The following is a 25,607-nucleotide window of genomic DNA, read 5'->3' as shown; positions in this document are numbered from 1 at the left end:
TTCTGTATATACCTATTAGATTTATAGTGCCTGTACTCATGCAAGGATTTACTTGCACCAATAGTGTGTACTCTAACGTGATAATAACTGTTTACACGTAAAAGTGCTGACTGTCTCGCCAATCTCATTCTTCAAGAGTAAGCGAGACGCGATGTTGTCATTTTATAGTACTATTTAACAGGTAGTGAAAATCAGTTAACCTCAAAATGAATCTGCACAGTGTAGTTCGTTTTTTTGCCGGCAGAATCGCCACTATCATTCTACTGCGCAAGCGCAGATCGAAAAAATCCCTACTGACCAAAATTCAGAAGCTTCTGAATTTTATGATTCATGCATGAAATCTTGCAACTTGCACAACAATACGTGTTTTCACATGCATTTTCGTGTTGTGGCCGCGATAATATGTACTGTCAGCAGTAAATCCATGCATGTGTAAACAGGACACGGTATATCACCATAAATACTTTAATGAAATAGATAGAATATCCAGGGCTAAAGGAACCATCATAGCCCAGGTCCCCTAAATTGATAAGGTCCCCGGGGTCTGAAAAAAAAAATTAAAACGTTTATGAAAAATTTTAAGGCATACAAGGCAGCGTGAGCCATGCAAATGAATTTACAGGGTCATTGACAAAATTAGGTACCTGCTATCAACAAAACTAGAATAAACGTTCACTAAACATATTTCTGTATATTAGAAGTTTCCATAGCGTTCAGATATTATGACACACAAAAAATATTGCATGCAAAAAACATTTGTGGAAAAATGTAAAAAATCTAATAAAAATATTTAACATTTTGTAAAATGCTCTTTTAATAAGTTGTTTTTCTGGGTCTCTAAATATAAATATATATCATATTGTTTAAGCTTAAATTCAACCCTGAGAATAATTAATAACATTGAAATTCGAAATCTAGCCTCCATAATTTATTATAAATCTAAAAGTGTAGCCTGACAGAAAAATTAATAAACTTGAAATTAATATAGATTAATTATTAGATTCTAATGTAAGGTGTAAAAAATACTTACATTTACAATCACATTTGTTAACGACACTGGGAAATTGAGCAGGGAAAGATAGGTAACCACTAAATATAAAATAGTTGCAAAGCAAGTTCCAATAGATCCAAATAAAGATGTTTCGAAGTGGCCAGAAACAATCTTATACGATGACAAACCGAGACACTTTGTGCCGTAATATATTGGCAATAAGACATCTAATAGATCAGACATATTATTTTACTCACTAAAGAAACAACAACAATGTTGAACTGAAAATGTGTAGGTATGGCAACTCGCAGTTGTTCAAGAGCTGTGGCAAACATTTTGCACATGAGTCTACGAAAATATATTATTTATATTCTTACTTGTATATTTAGTATTTGTGAAGTTGCATTGTATCTCGTGAAAGTGTATTAAATATTGTCAGCAATTAAAATTTTCATAAGCATGAAACTAGTTTTGAGTTGGAATTGCAATACCGGGATTTCAAAACCGGTATCCCAGTATTTTTCGATACCGAAATACCGGTTTTAAAAATCAGACAATACCAATATATTAGGCATTGAAAATGGAAACAAAATGTATTTATTAACATAAAAGGATTACATAACAGGACTGTATTTTTTTGTCGGGTTACACAATGTCTGGTTTACCTCCGTGGCCCTGCATCGTCCTTGGTGACCACCAATGACACGTCATATAAAATATTAATATTTTAAAGATTCATGTATATTATATTATATTGGAAGTTACTTCTGTTTTTTTTCAATTATTTTACAAATACTGTTATTAATACCGGTATTCAATAGGAAATACTGAAATTGGTATTTTCATTCGGTATTGCAATCCCTAGTTTTTAGTATATTATAATAATTTATTGTGGAATAAGTACATACTGATAAAACTTATAACATTTAAGGTGTTATTTCAAACAGAAATAATTAATTATTATTTTAATTCCTTGCAACTTTTATTTTTGGTACGCATTTCCACAATTATATTTATAACAAGACCGTTTTTGTCCTTAGGACATTCTCAATAAATTGGTCTGATACAATATCTTTCCACCAAGAAACTAATAACAGTGAAAAATAATTAATGATATTTAGATGATAGAAATAAATTCAATGTTAGTGGCACACAATATTTTGATACCTACAGCATGTGCACATTACCATTTTCACTTCTAAGAGAAGAATCCATAGTTTGGAGAATATATTATTAAGACATTTTTTTACATTGTTAGCCATTAACAGTATCCATTGGATTCTCATCATCAGATTAAATTCACTTGAAAAAACAATATGCATTTTTTGCCATGGTTTCCCACTTTAGTTTACAAGTACTGTACTTACTACGTACTATACTGTAACAGTACAGTATAGTACTGTACAGGTGTGTTTATATTAATTTTAGTTTATCTCATAGCAAATAAATCGGTGTGTGTAGTTATGGACGCGCATTAGAAGTTATACTTCTTTGGCGTAACAAAACAAAAACAAAACTTGTGATAAACTAGATTTTTTGACTAGCTTTTAATTATCTTGTTAAATTACACACTCAAGAAAAGGGACCGCTTATTGGAACGCCGTTGGTTTATTTTTATACACTTTAACTTATATTACTAACTGACGTTTAATCGTTTGTTTACGTAAGGAATTGCAAATGGCCGACAATAATAAATTTGCTGCCTAGGCAACGGAACAATTCTAAACTATAATATTATACTGTATAATCGTCACGATTGCAGTATAATACTGTGGCGTAAAAGTAGTGCGTTCGGCTGATAACCGAACAATCAGTGGTTCGAATCCAATCGAGTGCGTTTTTTTTCGTGTGAAAAAATAAATTATGTGTCACACGCCAAAAATACACTGATCTGATTTCCCAAACGCGCCAAAAGAAGTATAACTTCAAAAACAATTGTGCAGTTCGAATACTTAGTATACAGTCAAGAGGTAAGTACATAAAGAATTTTACATTCTTAAATCTTGTGAATTATTTGTCGAATAAAAAAAATATTGTATAAATCTACATGGCAGTTTTCTAAGATTTTAATAATTTCAGCCAATCTCAGTTCAATGTGACAGCCAAAATGATAGATTCGCTTACTTCGGTGACTGTTTACTATAATCATTAACGCAGCATGCCGTCCTTCTTTTATCATGAACATTACATACGGAATCAATCATTATAAAACGTGAAAAGAGGATAGCTGTATCTAGTTTGTTTCTAAGACAGGCATACCCATCGTAATTAATATTTTTAGAGCACCGTGAAAAAATCTTCTCATACTAAGGGCTCCGTTAGAACCAATTAGTTATATACCCAAAGAACATACATGATTCATAAAATTTCTGATAGATTTAATAGGATTATTATAAAAATTATTATTAAAATAAGCATTAACATAAACCACAAAATATATTATTTCAGTTTTGAATTCCTGGAATTATAATCAAAATCCATACTAGATACTTTATTATCAATCAACACTTCATTTATTATGTGTAGTTAATGAAATGCAAGTAGTAAGTTGCATGTTAAACCCTTTGGATGCTACACAACGATATATCGTTGTTTTTATAATGGCCAGGAATACTAACACCAATCGTTGTTTTGCTTTTGATGTCTGAAATCTTAAGTTAATTTGGGAACATACTACTGCACCAGTAGTACGAAATTTTTTTTTATCTATTTAGTTTTATTGTTGTGTAATATAACCCAATTGATATATTATGTTTTGTGACTGGGTAGGTTTAAAAATGATAACTATTGTATTTTTTTTCATCGCATCAGCATTTTTGTAATAAAAACATTAATTTCAAATACAAATTTCAGTTTACAACATAAACGTATTTCAATTTTGTCAAATTCTTGGCGGAAGGACATTGTTTTATTTTATTTTATACATTTGAAACAGTGGGAAAAATCTCAATAGTCTAAACCTAACGATAGCTGCCAAGTCAATCTGAAAAAAATAACCAAAAATGTTACTGTCGCTCCCACCATTCAAAAATTTAGACACGTTACATAAATAGGATTTATTATATTACGATCGATTTTTATTAATATTTTATTGGTCCCACTTATTTTTACATGTGAAAGGTCATGGAGTGGAATTAACTGAAAAAATAGCAGACACCTACTTTTTGAGTTTTGAAATTGGAAGTAAAATATACATTTTTTTCAACCATGTCCGATCCTAATGATCTTATGGGCCTCCACAGAGTGGAGGTTGTATTAACAGATTTTTATTTTTACGAGAAATGAATGTTAGCCACTTGCTCAAACTATTAGGTCCTTAATTGAAAACCAACATGTGAATGTTTGCCAAACCTGGGATTCAAACCCACATACTTGCGTAAATATAGCCCTTAAGTATGGAATTATGTCTGTAGCTGGCTTTAGAAATATTAATTTACTAAGTATGTAAGTTTATATTCATTATGACTAATGGTTTTGTTTTTAGATTGCGATCATTAATATCACTTTCATTCAGGGCTTATATTCAAACATTTTTTCTTCACCCCTAAATTTATAATATGAGGAGTAGGAAATGTGTTATCCTAAACAAACCCTCCTCTTCATCTTACTAACATTGGGAGGATCTAGATAGGAGTCATACGAATTTCGTATTTAAAAATTTGAAGACAGTTTGATTTTCAAATCGAACAATTTGAAAGAGCGGTTGTATCAGTAACAAGTTCATTATTTTCTTCTTCTATTGGCAGCCCCAAAATCCACCAGACACCAACAGACTCGACTGAAATTAAATTACAAGTGCACATATTTATAAAAATTGAATGTTTTGATAGTTGGTGTTCACAAATTGACCAATCGGATCGGAGTTTCCACAGAGTGTATGAGCAAGATGCAATGTTAGTGTCGATTTGTAAACCTGTCAGAGAAGAGATTCGAATCCATGACCCAGAGCTTCGACGAATTTTCATTAATTCACAGTGAATGTGCGTTACCTTGAGAGTTTTTCAAAAAGTGCCATTGCTAACTTGTTTACTGACATATTTGAAACACAAGATTTTAAAGCTAAGTATCACAGTCTCTGTCCATTGCACAAGGAAACAGTTACCAAAAAAAATCAATTTGATATAATAAAAAGCCTCATTAGTGAGGTATTCATGAGTCCTTCCAATTCTGTACTTGATTCTCCTCCAGTTGTTCGTCAGTTCTCCAGGGCTCAAGTGAGTGAATTGCCGACACCAAGGAAGATCCGGTGGCATTCTTTCTCTTTTACTATTAATGATACCAATCACGTCCAGTTTCTCCAAGCTGTCACCTTCCCTTTGGTGATAACATTGTTAAATCATGGATGATTTAACTTCATAACCATAATATATTTGTATAAGAAACCATAATGTTTTTTGTCTCTCCTGTAAAGTAGCGTTTTTGAAGTTACGCAATTTTCTAGTTTCAAATGATGAATTATCTGATATCAACAGAAATACGGCAATCTTTTATTTTCGATTTGAAATAATTCATTGATGAAAATAGATTTTTTCTGTCATGTTTAACCAACGATAGTGAAAATAGCGGTTAGGAAATGAATTTCATTCTTTTAAAACTGCATTCTGCAATAATATTACCTTTTTATTCACAGGCTTGACATATCAATAGAAAATATTATTCAAATTGTTGTTATCTATAAGAACGGCAATAAGGCAAGCCAGTGTTGCCAGTTGAAGTAGGTTTTATTTAAAAAGTCAGTAGATTTTAGATAAATTAAGTACAAAATTACCACTGTTAGGTCTATTCTATACTATCGACCGCTAAAGTGATAAATATTATCAAAGTATCACTTATTGTAACAATTACAATAAGTTGGTTGTAATTGTTGCAATAAGTGCTATATTTTAACAGCACCTCTCTTGGCTGTGATAAAATTTAGAGCGAGATAGACAGTTTTGACTGTTTAGACGGCTAACTTATTGCAACAATTATAATACCTCAATACAAATATGTAATAAATACTATAACTTTATCACTTTAGCGGTCGATAGTCGCCTTATGTATAGAATAGACCCGCATACGTCTGTATACAAAATTCGAACTTTATCTGTGTGTCATAAAAAAATGGTCCGCGTATTGTTCGCCATCCCTGAAGAAGGTATAGGATAAAAATGAAAATAACTCTTTATTTTTTAGGAAAGGGTTTATTTTTCTTTATGATTTCATTACTAATTGTGAGATGTAAAAAATATATTTATTGATTTAAAAAAAGTAATGGCACATACTTCCTTCTAATCTACATTATACAATCTGTTTTGGCACTAACTAATAAAGCTTCTTATTCTAGTACACATGGGCGGACAAAAGGAATACAATCATCAACGTAATTACGACATATAACATATTATTATGTATGTATTATGATAATATATTGTAAAATATGTATTAAAAGATGGATTTGAAAGGAAGTAGTAGTACTGTATGTCATTAGCCAATACAATAATATAATTTGGAAATGACAATAAATTTGGTGACTACGTTTTTTTGAGTTTTGATTCATCGTAAATGAAAGATCGTAAAGTATCAAAAGTTGACTGAATTTCAGGGCGGTCACGATCTTCAGCCATGATGGAACGACCAAGAAGAATGAAAAATTTAACAATTTTCAATAATTAAACTGTAACTATTGCAACCTATCGTTAAATTGAATATTCACAAAAATTTTGTTTATTGTATTATCAATAATAGGGCACACATGCATGAATTTATTATCGCGAATATGACTATGAACCATAGACAGTATTTATTGAATTAATGCAACAATATTAGTTATAAAGTAACAAGAAGTTATAACAAAATAAGTAAAAGTCGGAGCGGTGCCAAGGGAGAGAAACTGATGCAATAGGCTTGGTGTAAGTAAAGTCATGAATAGATAATCAAATTCGCTCTCTGCAATTCGTGTTTTCACATATATTTTTATTGTGTCAATCGAATTGCTAGCAATAAATCTACACATGTGTAAAATCCATATTAATCTAATCAGACAAATCCATTTTTAATTATGGCTCAATATATTTCTACAATGTATAATGAAGAGCTTTTTAAAAAATATAATTTAAGTTTTTTGTAAATATAATTTGACATGTATAAATTTTGCAAAATTGCAACATCTAAATAACATGATGGCAAACTTAACAAATTCAATAAGTATTTAAAAATGACATAGAAATAGAATAACAAGGAATAAAGATGAGTAATTTGTAATCAGTTAAATGGCACACAATCCATCATTAATTACCATAGAGAAAATATTTCATTTGATAATATGGAAGGAATATAACAAAATGTATAAAAGAACAATCTATGTAGTAATAGGAGGTATTTAAAAAAATCCATCCTTATTATTTCACATTTTAACTCTCACAAACAAAATGGAAGCAAGAAAAGACCTCTGTTGTGACAAAATTTAAATTTTACAGAACCGACAAAATAATTGAGGCTATTAGTTTCAAAGTCGGCAACCACCATTTTTACTATTTTTTATATTTTTCTTGATTTTGTAAGTACTTTTCCATTGGATGTATATATGAGTAGCTAGATATCAAAGAAGGCCAAATGCCATTTTTAACGAAATGTATATTTTAATTGATTATTGTGGTGCAAGTGATGCCTTTTCAAAAAATCCACCAAAAGTATCGAAAACGGTAGTTTCATAGATTTTTGAGTTTAAAGCTGGTATGTTATATGAAAAAACGGACACTTTACACACATGTTTGTGTGTCTCCTATAAAATTTTGTAAATCGCGTTGGCCTACTTTGATATCAAGCTACTCATATAATATGTACATAAAATATCAAATCCAGCTGTTAGTTGGTTAAATCAAATTAAACTGGAGGTTGATTGCAATGTCATTAATATTCATCAGCCGCTATTTTTTATGTTCTATTACTAACTTAACACATGATTTTTATTAATTTTTATGACATTAAGGAGATTTTATTTCGCCGTTTGTTTTTTATTTAATTTTTTACCTATATGTTTGCAGTTCTAAATGTGCTTGACGATTTTTGTTATTATCTCAAAATGGTGGAATATGGAGATTACCGACTTTGAAGCTGACAGCCTCAATTACAACAATGAAGGTCAACTGTGAATAATTTGATTTATCTAAATAACAGATATTGAGGGGTTCATCATGACCGAGTGTTGGTAATAGTTTCAATTGATGATTATTATGGTCTTATTATGAGACATGTTAAACCAGAGATTTCTATAATTAATGTTATATATTAATTATCTAGTCTATAATTAATTATAATTCAGAAAACCATTTTGACAAAAATGTCACAACAGAGGTTTTAACACTTCGATAAACGTATTTCATCAATTGCTTTTATTTCCCCCATTCTCTTAAACGTTTTTACCTTTTCATATATTCTCAACTAAAATATAACTCATAATAGTAACAATTGTGCACTATATATTTTGATCTATAAAATGGCTTCATGTATAAATTATTGTAACCAAATACAATAAACTTCTTTTTCCATCAATAGCAATGCAAAGGCATTAAAAAAATCTTATCTTCAACTGTGATGAAACTTAAATGACAGCTCTAGAAAAATCATTAATACACCACGTACCTATAAACCATTTTGAACACGTGCAAGAAGGACACTTAAAGCATATCGGGTTATTTAGCTGTCTATTTGAGTATACATACTGTAGCAAATATATTTTAAAATAAACAATTGACAGTACAAGAAATTCTCTACAATAAATTTCATTCGAATAACATTAGTCAATTTTGTTCATTTTTGTACTGATGTATTTTTTATATCGACTCAAAACACATTCACTGGGAAAGTTTAAAGTTAAAAATACAGATAAAATCTGAAATAAAGCCATTTTATTTTTTTTCTATATTGTGGTGACTTAGTTTCATGATGATGATCACTGATAAGTTTATAAGTTTTGAGTAACCCAGTTGTTTCTGTGCAATTTTCAGAAAATATCTGAATTCAAATAAAATTTTGCTGCTCAGACTTTGAAATAATTACGAAAGTACCTAAGTAATACATTTAAAAAAATGTCAAATAAATGAACACATAAAATTCCCTTAAAGCAAGCGATATTGCAAATATTAAAAAGTAGATGACTAACAAAATATAGTATACTTAATAATATTGTAAAACAATTAAAATGGCGAGTGCGTGAACGCTCTTAAATATGGCAACACAAATTAATATCGTACATAAATATAGACCGACAACTATATCTTGAGGTAGCGCTAATGTTGCAATCTAAGTATTGCGAGCTATGCTCCAAACCACCGTACCTCAAGTTATAGTTGTCAGTATTTACAATATCTTTTGTATATCATCTTGTTTTTCAAAGTCTTCGATTGCATTTTATTAAATAGGATAATTCATTAGGTACATTAATTCTACGTGTGTCCGCAATGGACACAAATTTTTTACAATACGTTGTCAAAAGGACAGAATATCCACACTTCACAATTGTAATTAATTAGAGTTACCACGTGATGTTTTTTTTTTATCAGACATATCCACTTTTCAGACCACGAATGTTTCTCACATACACGAGAACATTTGAGTTTACACACAAATTTAATGTATTTCACGTATTTCTTATTTTGGCAAGCGCGGTGGATAGTCTTCATACTTCATATTAAAATTAAAAAAAAACAACAAACCCAAATGTTATGATTCATTCAATGCGATAATTTAAATGTGTTTATTATAGTAAACACAGATCTATTATGTCCAATGAGTTAAATAAGAAAAAAAATACATACTTTATGAAACCCAGGCATGGCAACCCTAAATATCTTCCAATATTAAAGGTATTTTTCATTACCTAAAAATTATTAGACAACACAATTTCCAAAATTAATCGAAATTGGAAAATGGATGAAAAACTTAAATAGGGGTTGGATATATTGTAATACTAAGTCAATTAATAATTAGTATTGATTGTGTGCGGTTGTTAATCGGATATTTTGAGTTCAGCCAGTTCCTTTTCTTCGTCCACTTCATCTTCATCATCGGAGCCGTGCACCGACGCTGCGGGTGTGGTTGCCCCTGAAAAGTACAATCGCATAATATAATTTAAAATGATTGAAATTCTTCAAACAGGAACTGGTCAAAATTATATTTGTACTCAGTCTGGTTTAGGACAGAAGTTAGCCAGAATAAACATGCTGTTCCGCTGTGACATTTCCCTTGCGCAATTGCTTTTGAAATTTTTGTAGAGTAAAATGGGTATCTAATATCAACATTGGTCAGTATGGTGTAGTATTTTACAAGCATTGGTGCTATTTTTATTTCAACAGCTTTTATCTTTTATTTTAAGTGTTCATGCGTTGTGTTCTGATAATGTCATCAAAGAAGAAAAAAACAATTTATCTAAGGACAGTGTCGTGAATTTACTTTAATTAAGTACTTGATTGATTGATTTATGAATATTATATTTATGTCAAATATATAAATGCATTTTTTTTCATTTACTCTACAAGCCGGTGTGGATCTTGGCAGCCTCACGAAGAAGATTGCAACGTTTTTTTCTTGACGAGAAATGGATGTTTTCCACTTGCTCAACTTATTAGGCCCATGCTCCAGGTTACAAATTGAAAAACAGTATGTGAATTTTGCCAGATCCGGGAATCGAACCGTGACTTACCAAACGGATATGTTGCCACTCTCCCAACGCAGGTGTTGTTAATACAATGTCAAAAGACAGGGACAGCATGTCCAATTTAACTAATTGACATCTTACAGAGGATAGATTTAGAAGTTTTGAATTTGGTCAAATGTAAACACTAGTAATTTATTTTTAACTACAATTGACCCGAACAACACATTTGCAATTGCCTACTCTTCGTACTGATTCAACTTCCAGTTCTTTTTTTCTACCAAAGCGTGAAGACATCAAGTGATGCAAAAAAAACTATTGTCCCACCAAGCACAAAAGCATATAGAAATAATTGTGTTAAATATGTATTGCATAATGAGATAAATACAAAACAATATAATATGTTATATTAAATTACAGGTGCTAACACAAAATGATAATTGAACCTACTAATCTGTGAAATATCAATATACAAAATCATACACAAGAAGGAAAAATGCAGTGATAATTTTTTTAGTTGTGATCGTTTCTTTGATGAAACCTACACATAAATATAATTCATAAAATAACTATTAGCTACATAAACATTTTGACCTCTTCTTAACCAGTAAGTATGCTTCTAAGCCACAAAAACTCAAAAAACTAATTCTTATATAATAACCACAAAACCGTGGCAAAGAAAGCCTATCTGCCGTGATTGAATCTGCAAAGCGGGCGGCAGGAATTTTGGCTGCGGAAGACGTCACTGCCACTTTGATGCTCACCTCCTGCGGGCGGAGGAACACTTCCGGCCAGTCTTGCGAGTAGTCCGTCGATCTGTTCATAAATCGTCTCGCTTAGACTTCCCAATACACCGCCGCCAACGCAAGGCTGTTGCTCCTTGTTGGCTGCGGAGCAGGGACATTTTGACGCGTCAAAGTTTATCTCGATGCCGCCGTCGTCTCCCGTGTCCACCATCTTGTGCACCAGATGGCAGCGGGCCGCTACGATGTTTGAAACGATGCGGATCTCCTCCTTATCCGTCAAGGATTGAATGACTTGGACGATATCATCCCCGGTTAATTCTTTTTGAATATTAATTTTCGAATTCGACTTTACTAGCTCATTAGTTGTACTGTTGCCTTCCGGTGTTGCCATTTGGTCTCCTAACTCGGCATCTTTATAATGTGATGTTTCATTGTCGTTTTCAGTGCTTTTCGGCTTGACATGGTCGTGCCTTTGTGAAGTTTCAAGGATGCTAGCGTAAACTATCAACGGTAAAACAAATATATTCTAATAAAGATTGTTTTCGGCTTTACAGCTAAATTATTAATATCAATATGTTAACTCCATAGAAATAATAATTATAACTAAATGATTATGAAATGAAATGAATTACGGTACATACATAAAACTTAGATTTCGATTAGATTTAGAAATAGATTGTTTAGCTCCAAAGTTTTTCAGAAATAAATAAAGAAGTTACAGATCTACTCTTAGTCTATGGAATAAAAGTTGTGTTGATGGTGGTGTATTATATAATTATGTCACGTAAGTTAGCATGGAACATTGATTAATGTTTTCATCTCACTATTAAAATATATGTTGTGGATTCTGGGTCTGGTGAATACACATCGTTTTTTAATGTGTGTTTGGAATCAGAGTATGGACCTAATAGGTTGAGCAAGTGGTTAAAATCCATTTCTCGTAAAAACAAAAATCTGTTACTACAAACTTTCACTCATTGAAGGTCCATAATATGATCTTCTTAGGATTGGACATGGTGGAAAAAAAAAATTACCTGTGTCAGATATATTTTTATGAAAGGTGTTTAGTTGCCACCCGTGGTCTCTGTCTCAAAAGCCATAGGGTGCCTAATTTGTCAGAATGAGATCGTCTAATTCTACATTATTATATTAATTATAATGCTGGGTGAAACTTACGCAACAATAAGAACATAATATTACTTACTATAAAGAGTAAAATCACTTTTTATTGTAACTGTTCATATTATATTCTATCACCATTTAGACATTGAATCCAGCATAGAGTAAATAAAAAAGGTCTGTACTAACGTGAATGGGATGGGCTGGGGGGTTCAGAGATGGGTCTCGGGTAGCTGAACCTTCCGTCTAACACCTGCTCCACTTCATCCACATAGTCTGGGTAGACTGCTCGTAACGCACGGACCCTCGCTTGACGGTAGAACTGGAACAAAAGATACATATTAACTGAATGTATGCCACAAGCACGTTTACACGGTCTACAATTCCAATTCAAATAAAAACATGACTTAAAGTGTATGTCGGAATTTGGAAAAAAGGTATTCCAATGAATATTTTTCCCAGCACCAAAATAATGAAAAGAAATTATCGATAACTATTATATAAAAATTAAGATTCAAGCAACTACATTATATCGTGCATTTAATGGCAGTTAATTTGTGACTAATGCATGGCGTTAAATATCTATAAATTTTGAATGTACTCACGATTCCCAAATTTCTCCAATCCATAAGATCTGAGAGACGTTCTGTCCTATTTCTTTGAATAATTCTCTGCCTGCGGTTCAATCTGATAAACAATAAAAGGAATTATTGATCAACTGTTTCTTTTCACTCACTGCAGTATGTATTATGTGCCAGAGGTGGCACATAAACGATTTACAAATTCAATTTTTTTTTGCATAGTATTTCCGGACTCGTTAAGTTACTAATAATTAATTGTTATATTTATTTTTATCTCGTCATGATAAGCTGCATCTTTGGTAATTAATCATGGTTTCAATCAAATAATGAAATAAAAGTACTATAATTTGTCACTCACACATCAGAATAACATGTAAGTTGATAACCAAACACTGTTTGACTACATTTATTGTATTCTACATTTTGACATCCTGACGGTTGAAAATAATATTTGAGATTTTGGCACATGCACATAAAAAGGTTTGCTAACCCTGGTATATAATTATTTCTTATTCAATTCAAGGTGCTGTCTAGGGAAAGTTTGGACTAAAATAGAGGGACCCAATACATAATATTTTTTGTATTACTTGATTCCAAGATATTTTAGTATAGGTATGTAGTTAAATCGGTAATTGTATCCGTGTCAGCAGCACTGAAAAAACATTGTTTGTAAATAAAACGCAAATGGCGACTTGCTGTTGTTTCATATGTACTGTTATTTTTAAAATTTCAATTGTTCATCTAAATATGATTGTTTAAAAAACTTCTTTTAGACTTGTGACACTAATGGAAGGCATTTTTATCACAGTGCAGCACTGCCAAGTAAGCCTTATAGCACAAGTGTGAAGCTTCCTACAAATTACCCTACAATTCGAAATAACTTGCAGCTAATTTAACCATTAGCCTTAGTAACTTTAGGATAAGTGTTACTGTCAGATAAGGCTCAAACTCCACCTATTTTTGTTGCTATGAACACTGATGTAAAGAGTAATCAATGTATATTGATGTATGTACCTCGGTCAAACAGAAACAGTATCTCACCTTGCAAAATCGTACATATACTGTGCCAACTGTTGGACTGAGGCTTCTAAAGAAATGTATCTGCGGTCTACGACGTAGATACCATAAGACATGGGGTCCGCTATGTGCTCTTGCATGAAGCATCCGAAACCTAGAAAGAAACATTAAATAATGATATCAAAAAAACTATAAAATACGATGGAAGTTTTCCAAGTACAGGAGGACCTCGACTTTCGCATATAATTGGTTCCTGAAAGTGTGTGTGAATGTTAAATGTTCGAAAGTAAAGGGAAGTAAAAAAAAAATTTAAATTGTGCGTATTTTAAAATATTTATTTATCAAGTAAAAAATATAAGATGTTTAAGAGGCGTTTAAGAGACATGTTTAAGTGGGGTTTGCGGGTGTTTCCCTTAAAAAGTTACTAAGAGTTAACTGTTTACCACTCTTCTTTATCTTATTTTAAATAAAATATTTTAAATGGTAAATTATTAACTTTACGATATTGCTTAACTGCTGGCAGTGAACCAATCTTTAAATATTAACCCAGTAAACCCAGGCTTTTTTATTTCATTTCTAAATAACTGGAAGCAATTCTTAATCTTTCCCTTTCAATGCTCTGGGATTTTCTGGTTGATAAATAATTAACATTGGCATCAATTTTAAATCACCAGCTATGTTTCCACCAAGAAGCAATGTCAATCAGTTTTTAGAAAGTTTATGCCCAGGGGCAACTGATTCTTCCTTAGATATGAATGTACGACTAGGAATTTTTTCCAAAATAAACCTGTCTCATCTACATTAAATATTTGGCTAGAGAAATATTCTCCATCTTCAATAATTTTGGATAATGAGGAAATAAATTCTTTTGCAGCATCTTTATCCGTATCAGCCGATTCTTCAGTGAATTTAATATAAACCAACCATTACTTGCTGGAAAAATTGTGTTAGAATCTTCTTTTAATCTAGCCTTCCAATTTTTGTGCAAACTAAGAGCCTTCGCTTGAATAATTGAAATACTCAGAGGGACATCTTTTTGATGTTGGTCATCGATCCATGATGACAAATATTTTTTCATTTCATCCATAACTATGCCGTGTCTTTGAGAAACAATCTTTAAAGATATGTTATCACAACATCGGCTCTCGTGGTGCAGTGGGTAAGGCGCTCGCCTTCCACCCGAGAGTTCCTGGGTTCGATTCCCGGTCATGACAAAAACATTTATGTGTTTTTCTCAAAGCCTGGGTGTTTGTGATTGTTCAAAAATTACTAACAACCACCTTGTACGAAAAAGCAAGGATATGGTTATTAATAATTCTAAAAAAAAAAAAAAAAAAACATATCGTAGACCTGTTTGTATCATACGAACGTCCGATTGATGCAAAAGATTCACCGCTATCAGAACATCTAATAATTTCCATCTTTGTCTCGATCGTGTGAAGTTTATGAGTGCTTGATTTCTTTTTGTTCGTATCAACACTGCAGTTTTTCCGTTTTTCACTCACTAAACCTTTCCTAGCTAGCTCACAAGCAAAGTGAAGGGTGTGAGCAGGATACAAGTGATGCAAGAAATGCACTTGCTTGTGTGCGAGGAAGAGGAGGATATTACCCCACAGCGCGACGTTTTAAAAAACGATTTTTTTAAATGTGCGAAATAGAGAATTGTGCGAGAGTCAAACGTTCGAAAGTCGAGGTCCGCCTATAATTATTTGCTGATTGTATTTACTGCCATATAATTTTTATATGTTCAAATAACGCTTAAGGCGTTAATAATTTACTGTTGACCTCGGTTGTTGAATAGGACATTTGTCGAGCCGGACATTTATCGATTGGATCAGATGGTCAGTGAGTCAACAAATCAGCTTGTCTAATTTAACCATAAAGCTATAAAATATCTCCATATCGTTAGGTATGTAGTGCGTTTCAAAATTCGGTCCAGCAAAACTAGTAATAGTGTACCTTATCAAGAGATGTAAAAGAGCAAAATATGCTTACCTGAAAGGTTGGTTGTGATGCTAGGAATTCCCATGACGGTACATTCAGCAGGAGTGTAGCCCCAGGGTTCATAGTAAGAGGGGAACACCCCCAAGTGACATCCTCTCACAAACTCCTCGTACTCTAAGCCGAGGAGCGGATTAGTGGAGGAGAGGAACTCAGGGTGGAAAATTACTTTCACTCTGTCGTTGATGGTATTGAACAGCTCACATCTGCGCACTGACGTAAGGACAGGATCGTTCCAGTCGTCGACCTAAAATAGTGTACATTGTTTTTAAACGATACACCCGAGATAGTTGGATAGACATACCAATGGTCATTGGTTATGTCAAATTATAATAAGTACATATGGTAATTACAAGATAGGTACACAATTTTTGTGTGAGGTTTTTCTTTTCCATTTGGTCAATTCAAACTAGTGTAATAACGATAGTATTTGATAAATGGGTATGTATATTATAATAAATTTACCATTTCTCGATTCACAGGGAAAATTCCAACTCTCCTAACGAAAATTATCGGTTTCATCGGTCTTGCCATACGATTTTCAATATTTTAACCCCCCCCCCATCCCTCTCTCAAACTTTTAAGCACCTTACACATTAAGTATATCATATTTTTGAATTCCCATTCATTAAAAATTCACCCTTTCAGTGTGTATAATGTTGTTATGGTATATTTTATTCCTAGAAAACATGAACTATTTATATTTTGCTGGTTTGATGATCGCACACATAGATCAGATAGGCTATAACCCGGGTTTGGAAAGTGTGAGTGTCCAAGAAAATGAAACACACACTATAGACGTGCAATAGTGTGTGTTGCAACCTTCAAATACACCAATATTAAATGAGCGTCAGTGCATAAACAGAGAGCAGTTGTCAGAAGGAAGGACAATAGAATGACGTATTCTTGGCACGCATTTAAGTTTATCCCAATTCTTCCACATTCGAGATCGGTTGCCTATTACTTCACACCCGTTAGGTATATCAGTACCCATTAATTCTGTGTTACCTGATGTCACATTTTCTACACCCCCCTTCACCGTAAATCATTCTATTATATCAGAGAACCCCTCCCACACTTAGGGCATGATATATGGACAACGATTGACTCAAGACCACAGATATACATAGATTTTGCCAAATCAAAATGTCAAACTTATTACGGTTTTAATTTCCATGACAATTAATCGTGGGCGGTGATTCATTTAATTTTTCAACTGACAGCACTGTGAAATAAAATCATTGGACGCGAATGAAAACATAAATTTTATATTCAATTTAAACTTACAACGTTGTGCGTAGTGACGGGCGGTAAGCCATCTCTTTGCATTGCGTAGATACAACGTTTCAATCTAACTGTGTCTTCCTTCTGTAGGAGGGCGGTGGGTTCAGGCAAATGGCCGCTAAAAATTGTAAAAGAGTAAAATCAATTAACACTAGGTGGTGATTCTTTATATATTTAGTATATTAGTAAATTATTCTCAACATGTACGCGTGATTGAATGTTAGAGTTGAGGGCCTCGGTAGTAAATAATCTTACTGATTTTCCATAGCAACCAAATTGGAAGAAATAATAAGAGAAAACACCATTGATCCCTTATTTACAATAAATATCAAAAGAAGAAACCCAAGTTTTTAGGGAAATCAGTAGACTGTATAGATAAATCAAACAGTGGCACCATGGATACGGCAAAATAACGTTTGTTAGTATTGAAACAGGCATTGAGCCAACAATATTAATATACATGCGAATCGCCCATAGTGCCACTGTGGTCTACTGATATACTTATATCTTTGCTAAACATTTGTCCCCTGACATTATTTACTTATCAATAAATCAACTGCAATAATTTAAAATAATTTAGAGATAATATTTAGAAATAAATGAAACTAATAGACTCACATTATAAACTCCTCATCTCCATAGAAGAAAGTTTTTAATTCCTCAATTTTTTAATCACTTTAAACTACACTATTTCAACAAAATTTGCATAATCTAATAAACTTGGCACTTAGAATATGAAACAATACATAATAGGTAGAGGAATGGATTTTTATTAAGATTTACCTGAGGCATGTATCGTACATCCGTTTCCCGACTTTGGACTGAATTTCGTTGATGGTGTCTCTCAAACTCTTCGTGACCGCGTGCCCTCGTAAACTCTCCACATTGAAGTTGTTTGTTTTGGTCGGGAAAATCAGGAAAGCTACCACCGTTACATCGGGATGGGTATTCTGAAACATACAATTATAATTAATTAATTAATTAGGGAAATGAGTATTTAATTATATAGGTATTATAGAAAGTTTCGAGATGTTTCAAGCTAGTAATCTATAGAAAGATAAAATGATGACTAGATATTTGAATAGGATAACGGAGGCCAGCGACAAGTACAACTTTAAATTTTAAACAATGAAAAGACCAGATACATGAATAGGTATATGCAAGTACGCTGTAGATGATAAAATGTACTAAGTAAATTAAGTATCCTTGGAAAGAGCACATTGCATCATATCGTCCGTATACTGGCAAATGACTTTAAGTCGAAAATTGACCGTTTTGACCTAATAATGCAGTTTGGTAGATTATATCACGCTCTATCGTCTGAAAAAACAAGCTTTGGTAGATTCCTATCCATTTATACGTAATATTGAAATGTCACTATGAATTAAGTCAATATTGATCATATTATTTCTGGAAAAATACTGTATATGACTAAACGTCATTTGACACACACTAAAATGAATATCAATACTGGAAAAACACTTCAAACTAACTTAGGATTAATTGTCTGTACATATTAAATATTTCGTAGTGTATTCTATTTCTGGACAAAAACTTCAAACATACTTGCAGCTATTTGCCAGTACAAACTTCACGCCTATCTGTACTTAGCGTGCTGTTGGCACTATTGCAATCAATGCTCATACTATTTTGACAGCTCCGTTTACGCGCCCACATTTTTTTCTACGTTATTAATCATTTTCTTATTTCTTTCATCTATTTTTATTCTATCAAATCAAAATGTATCAATCAAGGTCTGATAAAATCATGAGTTTGTGCGAGCAGCAAAATAAAATACCAACAAATAAAGCAGGTATGTGTATCAATAATTTCTAACCTCAAAATAAATCATTAATACAAGTATTCTGTTTCCTACTTGTCCTTTATTGTGTATATTTTGACTAATTATTCATTAGATATTGTGTTTACAAATATTTACACGTAGTATAATTATTTGGATACAGTTCGGGTCTATGGAGAAAACCTTATTTAACGGATATTCTTTAAATTTTCAGAAACTGAACCGATACATGAGGTTGACTTGGAGAAGATTCCTATAATATTATGCGACGCAGGATTTGAATACCATGATTTGGATAGCCAACAACAAATTCCACAGGAAAAAGAAATAGGTAAGTCACTAACTATTTGTGATTAATAGACTAGGTTAGATAATGACCCATAGAATTATAATACATTGAAATTATTTCACTATCGTAAAATTGAATTATACTAAGTATATGCAAACTCAATTAATTAATTAACTCTCTTTGTGAGTTAAACTTAATTAATCAATAAAATTGTATATGGATATTATTTATTTTAAAATAATTAGTGACATTAAAAGTGCTCACCATGCGCTACATATTATTATAATAAGACATACACAGAAAATGTCTTGCAATACGGGCTGAAGTGATTTTTTAGTTATAGTTATATATTTATATAGTTATATAAGTAGTTAGTATATGACGTAATGTTAAATGGTTGATTTTAATTATTTACAGAAATTACACAAGACGTTGCATTGGACAATAATATAATCATAGAATACAGAGAAGAAAGCGACATGGACGAAGATCAAATAAAGCTGGCAGATGAGATTGGAAATATTGTTGCCGATGAAGATTTTTTACTGTCTCCACCTATGATTTTGCCTGTTTCACCATCCACAGGAGTTGAAAATAATTGTCCTAATCCTATGGATAACGAACTGCAAGAAGTTGCACCCCAGGATCTATCTGCACGACATACCCGTTGGAAGACATGTAATCCTGCAGGATGGAAGCGAAACATTCAAAAAGAAAAAAGGGACAACTGTCTACCTTACGAAAACAGAAAAGGCAACATGAAAGTAGCAAAACTCCCGAAGATTATTGATTGCTCTTTGTGCAGATTTAAATGTTGTGATCATTTTACACCGGAAGATCGTCAACATATTTGTGGGATTTACTGGGGCTTGAGAAATCATGAAAGGAAAAGAGATTTTATTTTAAGAAATGTGGAGTCCAGCAGTCCAAAATACCGTAAACAGAACACTGTAACAGGTAAACAACGTAAAGATGCAAAAGCATATTACTTATATAAGACCGGCCAAATTAGGCAAAGAGTTTGCCAAAACTTTTTTATAAAGACGATATGCATCTCTAACACAGTTATAAAAAATGCTTTCAAAACAGAAGGTGACCAAGGCGTATTTATAGGGATGGATATGAGAGGACGCAAAAGCCCATCAAATAAAACTAAACAGGAGGACATTCAATTTGTAAAGGGTCATATTGAAAGATACCCAAAAATGGAAAGCCACTATACCAGAGCATCTTCAACGAGGGAATATCTGGATAGTGGTTTGTCCATTTCCAAAATGTACGATCAGTACATAGTGTACTGCGAAGAAAACAATAAAGTCCCGGTGAGTTCAATAACTTATAGGCGAACTTTTAGCCTTAATTATAATTTAAGTTTTTTTAAACCTAAAAAGGATCAGTGCGTCAATTGCATTCGGTATTCTCAAGCCTCTAGTGAGGAAAAAATCATACTGGAATCAGAGTATCGAATGCACATTGAACGGAAAATGGCAGCTGAACTATCAAAGTCATCGGACAAAAACATTTCAATCAACAACGCAAAATACATTACAGTAACTTTTGACCTGCAGAAAGTCCTACAAATACCATCATCAAGAGCTTCACTGGCATATTATATGCGGAAGCTTAATATGTTTAATTTAACCATATATGAAGGTGCTCCTCCAAATAGAGGATTTTGCTATGCATGGAGTGAAGTAGACGGAAAGAGGGGAGCTTGTGAAATCGGATCATGTTTGGCCATCTATATAAGAAATGAAGTGCCACTAACAGCAACTAACTTGGTGCTGTATTCCGATACATGTGGAGGCCAAAATCGCAATATTCATATAGCAGCTCTCCTGTTACACCTGGTGCAAACCACACATTTAAGTGTGATCGAACATAAATTTTTAGAGAGTGGGCATACATACATGGAAGTCGATAGCATGCACAGTGCTATCGAGTATAAGAAAAAATTTATGGACGTGTTCAGTGTGCAGGATTGGCTGAACATTTTCAAAATGAGCCGTGTGGCACGGAAGTCTAAGAATGTTAATAAAAATCCCTATCATGTAAAACAATTGACATTCAACGACATGCTCGACTTGAAGACATTATCGAAAAAAATTATCAAAAATAAAAATGTTGACGAAGACAAAGATAAAGTCCACTGGCTCAAAGTGAAATGTTTTAAATATGAAAAAACTTCGCCAGGAACAATCTTTTACCGCTACGATTATTCAAGTGAATACAAAAAAATTGATATATTTGGTAATCGTAGAGGTCGAAGAAGTGTTCTACCACTTGAAGACATACCAAACGCTTACGCTTCCCAGTTACACATTTCCAATGAGAAAAAAAAAGATTTATTGACAATGTGTAGCAAAAACATTATTCCTCCAGAGCTTCATCCCTGGTATCAAAGTTTGCCCAGCTCTTCGTTAATTGATACTGTACCAGAGCCCTCAGAATTCGATTCTGACGTAGAAAATTAGTTAAAGATGTACCTATGTATAGATTTCTCCCTTTGATCATTCATATTAGAGTATTTAAAATGTTTGTGTAATTATTGATTATAAATAATTATGTTAATGCAATAGTGTTATTATTAAGTCTGTTCTGTTATTGATAAAATTATAACATAGCAATATCAACTGATAAAATGAATACATTAGTTAATAAAACGTTGAACTGCACATTTAGAATTGATCATAATAAATCATAAGTATGTATTTTCGTTAATTAAGTTAGGATGTATTTTCATTAATTAAGTTTATGTTAAGGTAGAACTCATTTTAAATTGGTTACTTTGTATTTTTTTTATTTATAAATTTCTCCTGTCGACAAATTGATATCCAAATATTTGAAATGTTTGTGTAATTAATTATTGATTATAAATTATGTTAATGCATAAGTGTTATTATTAAGTCTGTTATTGATAAAATTAAAACATAGCAATATCAACTGATAAAATGAATACATTAGTTAATAAAACGTTGAACTGCACATTTAGAATTGATCATAATAAATCATAAGAATGTATTTTCATTAATTAAGTTTATATTAATGTATAACTCATTTTAAATTGGTTACTTTGTATTTTGTTATTTTTAATTATTTTATTTATAGATTTTTCCTGTTGACAAATTGATATTCAAATATTTGAAATGTTTTTTCAATTATTGATTATAAATTTATTATGTAACTGTATACGTGTTCTTAAATCTGTCATTGATCAAATTAATTGATAAATTGAATCAATTTATTAATAAAATGTTTACCTGCACATTAAAAATTGATGATCTATTTTTTTAATAAATCATAATAATATAAGTATGTATTTTCATTCAAAATTGATAATATTAAACCATTTTATGTTTTAGTTCTCTGTATATGTCTTTTTGATAAATAAATAATTGATATTATGCAAAAAAATAAGTCTATTTTCATTAGAACCTATCCTCCAAACCATTTTTAATAGTAAAACATTACTTATGGTAGAAAAAAATCTCAATACAAACCCATTTTGTGTTCTGGCAAAAAACTCTAAGTGGTACCATTTTGCAAACAATTAACAAAAAATACCTATTATTACCATAAATAAGACTTAATATGAATATAATCATGATATTAAATCATTAATGAACTACAGGAAGTGTTTTTTTTTACTAATTGGAATTAAAGTGTATTTAACAGATAGCTTCAAACTTTAAAAATCGATTTTCTCAAAACAGTGTTTTTTGACTTAAAGCTTTTTGCCAGTATACCCACGATATACTCAGGTGAAAGTGAAATGCCGAGTTGAGAAGGCCAACGCCACTTTTATACAAATGAGGAAAATACTATGTACATAATCCTGATAATCAGCTTTACAAGAATAGTAAGATATTGTATCTTTTCGGTTGTACTGTACATAGTGAAGGACATGGACAGAAACAATGCTCAGACAACTTGATGCTTTTATAAATTCAGTGTGCTAAAACATGTTCTGTATCAACTAGAAGGACAAAGTCGCTAATGCCAAGGTGATGTCAACGATGAAGAACGCCAAAGAAGTAATAAAAACTAAAAATTAGTATACTTTGGCCACATCATGCAATATCCTGAGAAGTATCAACTTCTATACCATTTAAGGAAAGTTTTCCGGTAAGTGAGGCCCTGGGAGAAGAATCTGAGAGACTGATTTGAGGTCAGCACTTTATCCGTGTTCAAAGTAGCGGACAGACAGACAGGAGATAGCTAAGATCATTACCGATGTCTGATAACGGATGTGAGTGCGATAGAAATTATTTAAACAAAAAAATTACCTTTAAGTAGTGATTCAGTCTGGCTAGAGCTTCAATAAAGATGTCTGCTCCCTTATTGCCGAACTCATACCGACCAGCAATAAAAAAGTACAGCGTCTTATCCAGGTCAAAGTTAAAATGGCTGCAAAAAACAAAAATACAGTTACATTAAAACCTCGTTAATACGAATTCCACGGGACCGAAAATCGAAAAAAAAATTCAAATTACGAAATATGAAATGTATGAAGGAAAAAATACTAAAATTTTGATTTTCATTAATTTCATTTACGATCATAGATGTGCCAACCAAATTTCCGATACAATTCTTTCAAATTAAAATCTGTGCAAATATCAATCCATTTTTCTATTTTTCCAATTTGTCAACACAATTGTTTGGCATAGGTTCTCTAGTAAAACTATGTGAAAATCCAATAAACAATCAACAATTAAATACCTACAGCCCTGAAATATGTGAGTTATTGTTTATCTTTTGAGTGGAGTGCAGTTGTGCCACTGATATGTTAAGAGCGTACATAAGTGAAACGGCAAATAATTTTCAACTGTATGTAGAACGAAATTACGGCCGCATTGTCATTCGGAGAGCGATAGTCGAGGCGTCTGCACGTCGATTCGTTTTGTCATGGCGTCGGACGAAAATATTCTTAAATCGTGTAAAGATGACTAAAAAACTTTACGTATGTACTTAAAAAAGAAAACATGTCAATGAATATACTCTTATCATTACGAATATAATAATAAACATAACATAAAAAAGACACATATTGAACTTTTATGACAAATTATATTTCGGTTGGCTTCCGTCATTTGCACCCGCGACCCGTATTCCGTGCATCGCCTTGTCACGATCTTTTTAGACCATGCCTCAGCTGAGGTATAGCCTTAATGGTTCATAAAATGTCAGGATTATTTTTATTACCTTCATAAAATAAGCAATTTACATGGTTTAACAAAAGTCTGTCACAATTTTCAATGACTGGCTCATAAAATAGTGTACTTTATTACGATTTATTGAATAGTTTTATATGCCAGGACTCTGAAATCATTTCGTATTACGAAATTCGAATTAAAAGTATGGTTTTATATGGAAATAATATTCAAGGAACCTTTTTTTCGCGAAAATTTGGATTTACGGCGAATTTTGAATTCGTGTTCTTATTAACGAAGTTTTACTGTATTGTACAGCTTTATTCTTCATATAAGACCAAGCTAAGAATGGACAATGTACGATTTTGGTGGACAAGGGTGTCTCTAGTAGCAATAATAAAATAAAATCTAATTGTTCTTAATAATACTGTAGTATTCAGGATTATGAATAATGGCTTACCCATAGAAATGTCCTCTTACAAATTCGTGAATTTTTTCCTTGCTGAGAGCGTGTAAGTTTTGAAACTCGTGGAGGGCAGAAAATTTCTTCACATTCAGACCGTTTGGAGTGATGATATCCGGAATACGTTTCAACAGATGTTCAGCTTCATAACCTATAAAGAGATTTACAAAAATTTTAGCTCCTAATTTGGATAGCATCAAATAGTATTAAAATCTCTCACATATACAACAATAATTCAATAAACACTTGAGTTATTAGATAAGTATAATTCATCAGCATTTGATCCATCTTTGACAAAGCAACATGTAACTATAAGTATTAAAATATATTCAACAAGGCATGACCTAATTACAAAGTTTGCCTACACAAGATCATCATATATATATCAGTACTTCTTCTTCTATCGATGGTCGCCGACCAAATTACAGTATATCAGTGTCACTGATAGAAGTTACGTAGCCAAGAGAACCTCTTTCTACCTATGCCTCTGCTGCCCTCGACCTTTCCCGGCATCATGAGTTGGAGTAAATC

At 32.2% G+C, this 25,607-nt stretch overlaps 1 protein-coding gene across 1 annotated transcript in view; it reads right to left on the bottom strand.

Moving 5' to 3' along the window:
* Positions 1-6,164: 6,164 nt before the first annotated feature.
* Glys (glycogen [starch] synthase) overlaps positions 6,165-25,607 on the bottom strand; it is a 38,268-nt gene continuing 18,825 nt past the window's right edge. Inside the window, exons 9-19 of the mRNA XM_085956461.1 lie at positions 25,074-25,227; positions 23,750-23,870; positions 18,157-18,323; positions 17,377-17,491; positions 16,084-16,336; positions 14,113-14,242; positions 13,096-13,177; positions 12,680-12,812; positions 9,018-10,075; positions 7,921-8,078; positions 6,165-7,860 (exon numbers count right to left, since the gene is read on the bottom strand). Coding sequence (XP_085812587.1) covers positions 9,981-10,075; positions 12,680-12,812; positions 13,096-13,177; positions 14,113-14,242; positions 16,084-16,336; positions 17,377-17,491; positions 18,157-18,323; positions 23,750-23,870; positions 25,074-25,227 — 1,250 coding nt within the window. The 3' untranslated portion in view covers positions 6,165-7,860; positions 7,921-8,078; positions 9,018-9,980. The remainder of the gene's footprint in view (positions 7,861-7,920; positions 8,079-9,017; positions 10,076-12,679; positions 12,813-13,095; positions 13,178-14,112; positions 14,243-16,083; positions 16,337-17,376; positions 17,492-18,156; positions 18,324-23,749; positions 23,871-25,073; positions 25,228-25,607) is intronic.

This window comes from Rhyacophila brunnea, unplaced genomic scaffold (assembly GCF_057557595.1).
Source record: "Rhyacophila brunnea isolate RB1 unplaced genomic scaffold, BYU_Rbru_1.0 scaffold_6, whole genome shotgun sequence".
NCBI classification, from domain to species: Eukaryota; Metazoa; Arthropoda; class Insecta; order Trichoptera; family Rhyacophilidae; genus Rhyacophila; species Rhyacophila brunnea.
The sequence above is the reverse complement of the archived record's forward strand: the minus strand, read 5'-3'. Positions and strand labels throughout refer to the sequence as shown.